At 27.8% G+C, this 11,559-nt stretch overlaps 1 protein-coding gene across 19 annotated transcripts in view; it reads left to right on the forward strand.

The window, feature by feature from the left end:
• The window catches only part of LOC127280901 (ras-related protein Rab-32), a 44,453-nt gene that overhangs the window by 20,107 nt on the left and 12,787 nt on the right, over positions 1-11,559 (forward strand). For 7 of the 19 annotated variants that reach the window (XM_051304228.1, XM_051304232.1, XM_051304231.1 and 4 more), the window contains one exon: positions 7,372-7,652. The exons of 4 other annotated variants lie outside the window; for them this stretch is intronic. In XM_051304228.1, the coding sequence (XP_051160185.1) occupies positions 7,593-7,652 (60 nt within the window). In that variant the 5' untranslated portion in view covers positions 7,372-7,592. Of the gene's footprint in view, positions 1-7,068; positions 7,653-11,559 lie in introns of all 19 variants that reach the window. 8 more of the 19 variants (XM_051304230.1, XM_051304238.1, XM_051304222.1 and 5 more) reach the window with 2 other exon arrangements.

Below are 11,559 nucleotides of genomic sequence, written 5' to 3' on the forward strand. Positions count from 1 at the left end.
AACAGAATTTTCAATTCAAAGAATTTCTATATAACAAAATTCCTATTTAACAAAACTTTTATTAAATAAAATTTCTTTTTTATTTAATTTTTATTTAATTGAATTGTCCTGTGTGGAAAAGTGATGTGGGGGCCCTTATGGATCGCCCTCATGCCATGAGGGCTGCATATGGATGATCCATAGGGGCCCCTCATGGAAACGACATGCTCATCGATGAGGGCGCCCGCATGGGCGATCCATGAGGGTGCCCCTACGGGCGCCCTTATGGGCCCTCACGTTTGCCCTCATCTTGCCTCAAGTTTGCCATAATGTTTTTTAATCAATAATATTAATAATAAAAGTTAATTAATAATAAATAAGCTTAAATTATGAATAAATAACATATTTATTTAATAATTATTCAATTTTAAATTAAATTCTTACTCAAATTGAATTTATTAATTAACGTTCTAATTAATTAACTGTCGGATATAATTAAAAGTAATAATAAATTAATTAATTAAAAAATTAAAAAATATGTAATTTATGCATACTATTAACGGATATTTTCATTTTTCAATTAATTCATACATAGAATTAATGATTAAACGCAAACCTGAGAAATAAATAAATCTAACGCATGGGGGGAATCGAACCTACGACCTACGGACTATGAGTCTAACGCTTTACCAACTACGCTACGCACGCTACTTCAAAACGAATGCTAACTTCTTGATGCTATTTAAACTTCAAAAATACCTAACAAAGAAAAGTGCTTAACATCATTTAGTTAAAGTTAAGATATTAAATTATATTTTCCAATCAAATGCAATTTATAAAATATAATTAATTATATGCTTTATGATTATTATCATGAATCATCTCAGGTGAATTTTCAAAAAAGTGTAAATATATTTTTATTGAAAACGCGTTTTTCGTTGTTCTGAATCATTATAAACATTAATTTTTTGGTGATAAAAAAATATTTCATTTTTGGACTTAGAAAATTTTGCTAATCGATCATGAGGGCGATCCATGCGGGCCCCTGCGATGGCCCTCATCTATTTTGCCATAAGTGTGAGTGTTATTTTCAAAAAAGTGTAAATATATTTTTATTAAAAACGCGTTTTTCGTTGTTCTGAATCATTATAAACATTAATTTTTTGGTGATAAAAAAATATTTCATTTTTGGACTTAGAAAATTTTGCTAATCGATCATGAGGGCGATCCATGCGGGCCCCTGCGATGGCCCTCATCTATTTTGCCATAAGTGTGAGTGTTATTTTCAAAAAAGTGTAAATATATTTTTATTAAAAACGCGTTTTTCGTTGTTCTGAATCATTATAAACATTAATTTTTTGGTGATAAAAAAATATTTCATTTTTGGACTTAGAAAATTTTGCTAATCGATCATGAGGGCGATCCATGCGGGCCCCTGCGATGGCCCTCATCTATTTTGCCATAAGTGTGAGTGTTATTTTCAAAAAAGTGTAAATATATTTTTATTAAAAACGCGTTTTTCGTTGTTCTGAATCATTATAAACATTAATTTTTTGGTGATAAAAAAATATTTGATTTTTGGACTTAGAAAATTTTGCTAATCGATCATGAGGGCAATCCATGCGGGGCCCCTACGGTGCCCCTCATGGATTCGCCATATGGATCAGCCCTCATGGGCCCCCGCCGGGGGCCCCGAACTCTTGAGGACAAGATCGTGGCTTTTTCCACACGGGGTCATTTAACAGAAATTCTAATTAACTAAATTGTTAAGACAGAGATTTTCTATTTAACCGAAGTTTCACTTATCCGAATTTTCATTAGATAGAATAATTGTTAAAACGTCGAATTTCCATTTGATCGAACTTTCATATATCAGATCATCCACTTGGCAGAAACACTTCAGCGGGAGTTTTAAAATCAACCAATCACTATTTTTTTGATAATTTTTGATTGGTTGATTTTAAAACTCCTAATGAAATGTTTCTGCCAAGTGGATGATCTGATATATGAAAGTTCGATCAAATGGAAATTCGACGTTTTAACAATTATTCCATCTAATGAAAATTCGGATAAGTGAAACTTCGGTCAAATAAAGTATCGGTAAAATAGAAAATCTCTGTCTTAACAATTTAGTTAATTAGAATTTCTGTTAAATGACAATTCTACTAAATAAAAATTAGATTGTATAGAACTTTTTTGAATAAATCTTTTGTTAAATAAGCATTTTTTTATAAAGAAATTCTTTTAATTGAAAATTCTGTTAATAAAAATACTTTTAAGTGAATATTTGGATAAATAGAAATTCGACAAAAGAACAATTCTGATAAATAAAAAAATTTTTTTATGAAAATTTTATTAAATGGAAATTGTGTTATTTGAAAATTTGATGCATTAGAAAATCTGCTTTATCAAAGTTCAGTTAAATAAAAATTCTACAAAATTAGAATTGTTTTAAATAGAAATTTTTTCATATTAAAATTGGGCTCATTATAAAATCTACTTTTTTTAAATTCTACTAAATGTAAATTCGATAATTTTTAATTCGACACCACAAAAATTCAGGCAAGTCTAATTTGGGGAATATTCATGCGTCCCTACATACATATATGGAAAATGGTTCAAAATTGAAATGCTCAAATTTGCAAAAAGAAATTAATTTCTGACAGATATAACATCAAATATATTATTTGATTGACAAAATTCTTAAGTTCAAAAATGTCCCCTCAGTTTAGAACGTGAAAATGAACGGAATCTTTTTTCGTTTTTTTAATTAATAAACCTTGGTACATTTTACCAAAATTTAACCAAGCTTAAGAGTTTGTTAGAAAAGGATTACTAAGCATCATTGATAAAATGAAGTTTTAAATTTTTAGTTGTGGTTACATACTAAAAAAATGGTTATTTCAACTAAATTTTGAGGTCTTCTTTATCGTAAACTCGATCGTAAATTTCGTTATTATTCACAAGTAGCGAACACTAGTAAATTCTACATAGAAATAATAGGTATATTTAATCAATTCGATTACAAAAAAAAATGTTGGTATAAACCAATGTAGACCTAATTTTTACCTTGGTCTACCCAGATTTTAAAAAATTCATAACTCGAAAATTTGGGCACATATAAAAAAATATAAAATACGTATACAATTTTTTTCTGCAAAGAACAAAAAAAATTTAACCGATTTTAAAATGGCATAGATAAATTTCACGTGGAATTGTCCATATATACACCTTAATCTAAATTGAAGTACTTCTACTCATTTGAATAAGAAAATTTAACTTTCAAACCTTAATTCATGTATTAATTAAAATTTAGTTAATTAAGCCACAAAAAAATTAAGGCCATGTGATTGTTGTAATTCTACATGTTAGTGTTTTCCGTAGATTTTCTCGTAAAATATTTGATAGATTAAGCTGAAATTTTGTAAAGAACTCAAAAATAGTATATGAAATCGCAGTTATGTGGCAGAGTGTTAATATTTTATTCAGAATTTATTTTTTTTAAACTACATATTTCAGGAAAATTCAATAAGACGGCAATTAGGTTTTAGTCATTTCCTCACATAAATTTATTAAGAATACTATTCTTGACAAATTATTACTATACTCTGGCAGATGACAACATATTTACATGTGAAATTACAACAATTGCATGACCTTAACTAACAAATTACAGTTAATATCATTATATATCTTTCATTTTCCAATATTGTACATTTTAATTTTTTTTAAATATTAAAACTTGTGATAGATTTGTGGTCTTTTGTGACGTAAAAGGTTTTTTTTTTAAATAAAAATACACTGGAAACTCGATTCTGTGGTTGATATTTGCATGCATTTATAATAGAGACAGGGTAAAGAGATAAGACGGAAAAACGCATCTACGCAGTAAAGTATCTAGCGCGTGTGAAACTTTCACTTTTTAAACAAAATATTTGTATCGAATTTGTTTTTATATTTATTCTTTTGATAATATATCTATAATAAAGTATTTGTAAGTAAGCACAACATTTTCTTTCTATAGATAACTAAATTTTAAAAATTTTAATTCCTAATATAATTTTAACTAAGCCAAATTTTTAAATTCCAGAATTTTCATTTCATCGAATCTTTATTTATTTGAATTTTTATTTAATGCGCCAAAAGTTTAGAACGTTGAAATGAACGAATTTTTTTTGCAACTTCTTTAAGTACGAATTTTATTACAAAATATTGTTTTCAATATCTAAAAAGAAGTTATTAATTTAATAATTGTTTAATTTACTGTTTTATTTTACATTGACATCATAATTTTTAATAATTTATAGATTGAAAAAAATATTTCGTTCATTTGAACGTTCAGAACTTTTGGCTCATTCTACAAAAATGTGCTATTTTCAACAATTACATATTAAGCATTTTATGGTATACATACCAGATTTTTTGAAAAAAGAATATGAAAAAACATAGTAAAAATAACCTCAAGAAGGTTTGTCGCAACTTTTTACGAAAAAGAACTTAAAAGAAATCATACGGAAAGTAAGAATCATGTGTAAAAAATAATAAATATAAAAACATTTCCTTTAGTAGTAAAAAACAAGTTTTTTGTCACATTTTTGACATGTGACACACATGTGCTTTCCGTAGAGTATATTAGTTTATATAGAAGGGTTAGGTGAATATACGAAAAATAAGGCAAGGTCAGTAGATAACATGGTGGGTGAAAAGAGAAGAATGTGTTTTACAAAAAAAGGAGGGAGAAATTAGTCAATTAAATTTAAATATATGATACTTAAATACTCGACATCACTTCTAAAGTTTATGGAATTTTTTTTTAAATATAAAACATTTCTAGAATTTTCCGTTTGTTTAAATCTGTTTCTGTGTCTACAATTTTAACGTTATTTTGTGAGAAGTCAAAACAATGTTTTTGTTCTGTTCAATATTTACAAAGAGCGGTGGATTTACTTTTATTGGTTTCTTGATATTTATACGTTCATAAATTCTATTTTTTAGATATCTGAAAGTTTGTCTGATGTAACAGGAGTTACAGTTTTTACAATTTATTTTATATATTAAATTTGTTTTAAATATAAGCCAATAGGCCACAAAATTAAAAAAAAAAAAGTAAAAAACTTTTCTCTATTATCAAATAATAATTCTCTAAGTGTATTCACAAATGTAGGATAATCCTTTGAAAAGTCCAAATTTTCGCAATATTCGTTATAGCCTCTCCAACTTTCTAACTAATACAGAGTTATCATTATATGTAGTTGTTTTTTAAAAAAAAGTACTTTAAATAGTGGATTCGTTCTTCTAAGGCTTCGTGGAACAAAAGGTGTAATTTCGTTTTTTAACTCTGGACAACTTATGACACCATTGATTATTTACTGTTTTATTTGGAATAGAATTTTTAAAATTAAAAATTTTTATTTGTATTTAACTAACCCCCGAAAGAAACATTTCGGCTCAAATTTAAAAATTGGCCATTAAGAAATAATCAAGAAAATATATTTGGTTCGCGCCTAAAATCTTTCTTGTTTGGACAAAGAAAAATTCAATGTTTTAAGAAATGTATGTAGATATAAAATGATAATTCGTGTACATAAAAATTTGAATAAATTAAGATTCCATGGAATGGAAGTTTTGTCATTTAAAATTTTGGTTTAATTGAAATTCTGATAAATGAAAAATTAGGTTAAATTAGAATTCCATTAATGAAAATTAAGTTTTTTTCTTGCGAATATTTAAAAAAAATTATTTTTCAACCTTTTATGTTGGTAAAGTTCTCAACGTTTATGATCTGTTTTTTTCTTGGAAATATTTGCTAAATAATTCCTTTAAATTGTTGTCTGTTATAATTTTACAAAAAAAAAAACTTTTGGAAAAATTACAGAAAAAATTGTAAACAATTGTTTACATCTTACTCCAAACTTTAACAAATTTGATACGTCAAAGTATAATTAAAATCTTGTTCATATGATATAATAAAGATTATTTATCGACAATCTTTATAATAATGTTTTTTTAAAATTAATTTTATATAAATAATTAAAGTGTCACTCAACCTTGTGATCGATCGTTTATATAATACACTTTTTTGATATTTTTTATATGTATCCTAATAAAATTATTGCAGTTTGTTTTATATCTGTTATTAAATTCACTCTTTAAATTTGAGTCCTTAAAGATTAGTTGATTTATCTCTGGTTACAATTTATAGAAAAGTTGTTTACTATAAATGAGGGGTTTTACAAATCCTGATTTTAAAGTAATCAGTCATTAAAATCACTTTAACAAATCATAATAAGATTTAATCAGTCATTAAGTTTTAACCGGATTTCATAACATTGGCCTTAATTCTCAGAAAAATAATTTACTAATTTTTATTGATTCAAATGCTTTACAGAGTAATTCAAATTTGCAACAAATTTATTTATACTTCTATCAATCAATTTAAAAAAAATAAATTTGTGCAAAATTAGTAATAAATTAGGAAAACTTTATCATATTATTTTATATAGAAACTTTTCTTTAAATTCTCTTTTATCAATTAATAATGATTATATTTTATTATTTTTTTCATTATTTATAAAAATAAATTTTATTGTTCTATACAAGTAGAAAAATGTTTTATACACAAATTCGAAAATGAACAAATTTATAATTATTCCACTTGCCTATGTTTGTTAATTTTATGATGCATTTTGAAGACAAAATAAATTAGAAAACTGAATTATTTTTTTAGACAAATATACCTACATTGAAAAAAATTAACTGATTCAAATAATAAATTTACTTGACTATTGTCAAATAAATATTTACTTAAACCAAATAATTTTTGCGTTTGATTCAAATAATCTAACCAAAAATTCCACAAAAAACGGCTTTATTGACAATCAGATATTTAAGATTATAAAATTAATTTAATTTTCAAACCTAATTTACTATAACTCGCAATAATAAATAATAGTCAGTGACAAACATAGGCAATGTGGAGTATATTTTGGAACACAAGTACTACATCTTCCACTAAAAGAAACACGCCAGTATCGTCTCAATTACACGGTTCTCGCTTATCGTTCTTCCCCGGAACTCGGTTTTGCGTAGACCCTCCAAATCCGGAAAAGCACCTTCAGACGGTACCGGAAGTATTCTCGACAGTTCCCCGCCGCGCGATATCAGATCGACCGGATGAATCTTCTGCTCACGAGAGTCATGAGGTGTCCAAGAAGGCAAAACTCGCGATTAAATCTGAATCGGAATCCTGCCCTGCATCCGCCGCATCGAAGACGTCGCCGCTGGAGCCGCGTCGGAAATCACTTTTGGAGGAAAAACGTGCAATTTTCCAGCGGCGTCGCTTCGATTCATCATCGAGTACATCTGATGATACCATGATCGCTGTCACAGTAGACGAGGACACGACAAGAAGGAACCTCCTAGAACCAGAGCATCGTGAGCAGAAAAGTAGAAAGACAGCGAGACACATCAGCGTTCGTAAATTTGACACATTCTCAACATTCGAAGGTACATTCGACGAGGATACGGGCGTTGGATATCTAGCTGGCATCGAGGAGGACTATCGCGAAAGCTGCGAGAAGCAGGCTGACGATCTCGCCAATTTGCAAGAAGACATGGCACATGCCATCTCCGAAAACCCTGAGAAATCCAGATCCGTTAGCCAGGAGAGTGCGGTGAGACTTTTATATTTTACCGCACTTGCACTTAAATTATGTTTGTTGCACCTTTATTATTTTAATCTTATTGCTATGATAAGTACAACTCACAAAAAATTACACTGGTCGACGAATTTTGCACTTTCTTTTGGCACACAAGAGCAAACGTTGATGATTCTTATAGGATTTTTTCTGTAGATTACGAATCCGTCAATGAAACTTGTTCATCGCGTCTCAATTTTGAGAAAAATTGGGTCAAAGTATCCGAAAATGTCCTTTTTGGCACTTTCCGAAGCACTTTAAAAAATTAATACAACGTGATAAACAGCTCAAATAGGCCTTAATTGAAAACTTATACCTTCAACTTTCATCTCTAAAAGCAAAAACCTGTGTGGAAATATTAGAAAATTGTAGGGAACAACTTTTTACCTCGTCCGCACAACAAGTTCAATATGGAGAGCAAATTTTTGGAAAATTAATGGATTTTTTTAAAATTTTGTATCTAATAGGGGTTTTTAAGACCGCAGATTACGATTTTTTAGTTAGTTTTTAAAAATTCAAAATGGCAGATCTAGTATCTCTTTAAAAACCCCTAGATATAAAATTTTAAGAAAATCAATTGAATTTTTTTTTCCAGTTGCTTTTGGAGATGAAAGTTCAAGATATAAGTTTTCTTTTAAGGCCTATTTGAGCAGTTATTCCTCCTTATTCTAGTCTTCTTGCAGTGAAATTTCACTGGTGAAATAGCTAGAAGTGGGTTACTGAATTATTAGTGAAATTTTCGCTGAAAATCAGTCATATATAACTGATTTCTAGTGAAAATTTCACTACATGATTCAGTAACCGACATCTAGTTATTGCACCAGTGAAATTTCACTGATTCAAATTGAGAGAGTAATCTAAGTTGATTGATCATTTCTGTTTACATATCACGGTAAAGATCGAGGCACTTTAAATTTTCTTCTGAATTTCCATTCTATTATGTCTCCAGAGTAATTTAAGACAAAAAAGAAAAAATCGTTAGACGCATTTTTAAGAAAATCGAGTTTTTGTATTTTTTATACAAAAATCACTGCTACTCAGCATATACTTCAACCCAAATGTCTGAACTCTTCAATTTTTCTGTAAATTTAATTACGATATTATTTCTTAGAGTAATTCAAAACCAAATGAAAAAAAGATTAATTATATTTATATATTTAGTAAGAACTTGATTTTTTAAATTATTCTTTGCTGACCATAATTTTTTTTCTTATTAATTATATAATTTCAATTCTTTTTTTTTTGTTTTAGTAATAATTATTGATTTGTTTGCTGAACTATAGAAATTAATATAAAATTGAAAACAGTAATTAACCCTCCTAGCACACACAGGGTCTGTGTGATTAAGAAATTTTAACAATTGGATTTCTTGTAACCTGAAAATAATTGTTTTCGGTTCTAGTAATTCCTTCCAAACCTCCCCGAATACAATGCTTCAGTTATTTTTCCCCTAGATGTCGTTAAAAAATAAAAATCACCTCTATTAACTGGCAAAAAACGCGTTTTTTAAAAATTTCAATATAGAATTTATTTGTGTTTTATTTTACCACTATTCGAGAACACACAAGTAAAATATTAGCTAAAAATATTAAAAATTAGAAGAACTACAATTTTTTATAAAATCGGGTAAGTCCGGGGGAGTTGGACAATTCAAATATTTTATAGAATTTGCTGCTAGGTATCGCTTATTAAAGATTAGTTCGCTTTATTTTGCGGCAAAACATAATTAAAAGAAAAAACTTGACGAAAAATATTGAAAAAGTAAGTAAAAAACTGATTTGTTATTTTGACTATAGTTCTGAAAAAAGTGATGAGTTTACGTTACTCACTGGTGTTATGTTATTTTATAGAATAATTTTGAATTTAATTTTTTTCTGTAAAGTACATGACCCAAGCTTTGTCATAAATTTATATTTATTCAAAAATTTTATTTATTTATTTAAATTTTAGTTGTGTCAATTTGTCTCCTGACATTAGGAGAGATGGCCATATTGTTTAAGTTATTGGCACCCTTGAGATTCGTGTGTTCGCTAAATAAACATTAATTCTGTAGCAAATTACATTTTTCATGACATATATTGCAACAAGACACTCCAACAAAGATTTTCAAATTTAAATATGATCAAATAAAATAATGACTATTGTGTAATTAAATCTTAAAAACGTTTATAAACAATCATAACACAGGTCTACAAAATAAGACTTTTTTATATATGTATATATCACAGTGGTTTTCAATGTATTTTTGTGTGCTGAACACGATCCCGGGTTCTAAAATTGCGTATGAAGTCAGGATTTTGAGTAAAGTGGAAGTAAAGTCTTCCAAATCCGTGTTTCTGAGTGTTTTCAGTATTTTTTTCTCTTTAACCTGACGTGCTAGAGACTTCTATCTAGGCTTAAATTGAAGTTTAAAACGTACATTTTAAAACCCATATGCGCATAATAAAAAAAATTTTGAAATTTTGATAAAATGTGGGTAATGACCCCAAAAATCTTTTTAAGTGACTTGAACCTAATTTTTTTCAAAATTTCAATTTTTTTTATCTTGTGCATACCTATGTGTCTTAAAGTGTAAGATATGAGCTTTAATTTAAGCCTATATAAAAGTCTCTATCACGTCAGGTTAAGAAAAAAAATACTGAAAACACTCAAAAACACAGTTCTTGGAGACTTTACCCCCACTTTACTCAAAAAAATTCCTTGTAGCCTTGTTGTGTCGGTGAGACAAACAGACAGACAGCGCTTATGAAAATTCCACTGAATTTAATCATAAATGTTCGAAATGTAGTCAGAACAAGAAAAAAGACTTCAATCTCTTTAAATCAAAAATTTTAATAAAGCGAAAAGCTAAAGATTGATTTTAAAGTATTGGGCATCTCTCCCGTACGCCTATGGCCATCTCCCCCGTACATTCCGGGAGAGATAGCCAAACGCGTTTTTTAAAAAATATTAATTTTAAGATTGTTTGCATTTAAAAAATGTCTCATTTCTATTATTTTTTGTAAGTTAAATGTTCAATGTTTAATTATCAATAAAAGTTAATACATAAATCACTTTCTTTTTATTTTTACAGACCTTTAAAAAAAACTATGGCCAACTCCCCCGGACTTACCCTATAATTTTTTTTGTTTTTCAAAAAAATTGTCGTTTAGCATTTTTTTTCTATAGCTAATAAAATATTTATAATGAAACTTTTCAAGTATGAAGACTTATTCTACAATGTTTAAAGAATATTACAAAAAAATTTAATGTCGATCTAATGAGAAGTACTTAAACGATAGAGTTTTGAAAAATATACAGGATCACAGTGACCCTGAGTGTGCTTCGTGTTCAAAAAAAGAGGTGTGTGCTCCGCTGATTAAATCAATTATTTTTTAATATTAACTATGATAAGATCATTCAGAATATTCTTCTTGACTATTACGCGCCATATTTGAATATATAACAGTCAACCAACTTATTTAAAAAGTAGTGACTTAAGCAAATAATAATATAAAAAATCAACTTTTCACTAAATATATATTCAATTAATCTTTTTTTCTTTTGGTTTTGAATTACTCAATGAAATAATATTGTAATTAAATTTATAAGAAAATATGATGAGCTCAGACTTTTGGGTTGAAGTTATTGCTTAGTAGCAGTGATTTTAGCGTAAAAAATACAAAAACTCGATTTTCTTAAAAATGCGTCTAACGATTTTTTTCTTTTTTGTCTTAAATTACTTAGAAGACATAATAGAATAGAAATTCGCAAGAAAATTTGAAGTGCCTCGACCTTTGGGTTGAACTTTTAGAAGTGTCAATTTTTTTCGGGCATTATTTAGAATCTAAAATTATTATATAACGTTAAAATTTAAAAAAAAATTATATTTTTAACCATTTTA

This window comes from Leptopilina boulardi, unplaced genomic scaffold (genome assembly GCF_019393585.1).
Source record: "Leptopilina boulardi isolate dan_hultmark-lab unplaced genomic scaffold, ZJU_Lbou_2.1 LbouV2_257, whole genome shotgun sequence".
NCBI lineage: Eukaryota > Metazoa > Arthropoda > Insecta > Hymenoptera > Figitidae > Leptopilina > Leptopilina boulardi.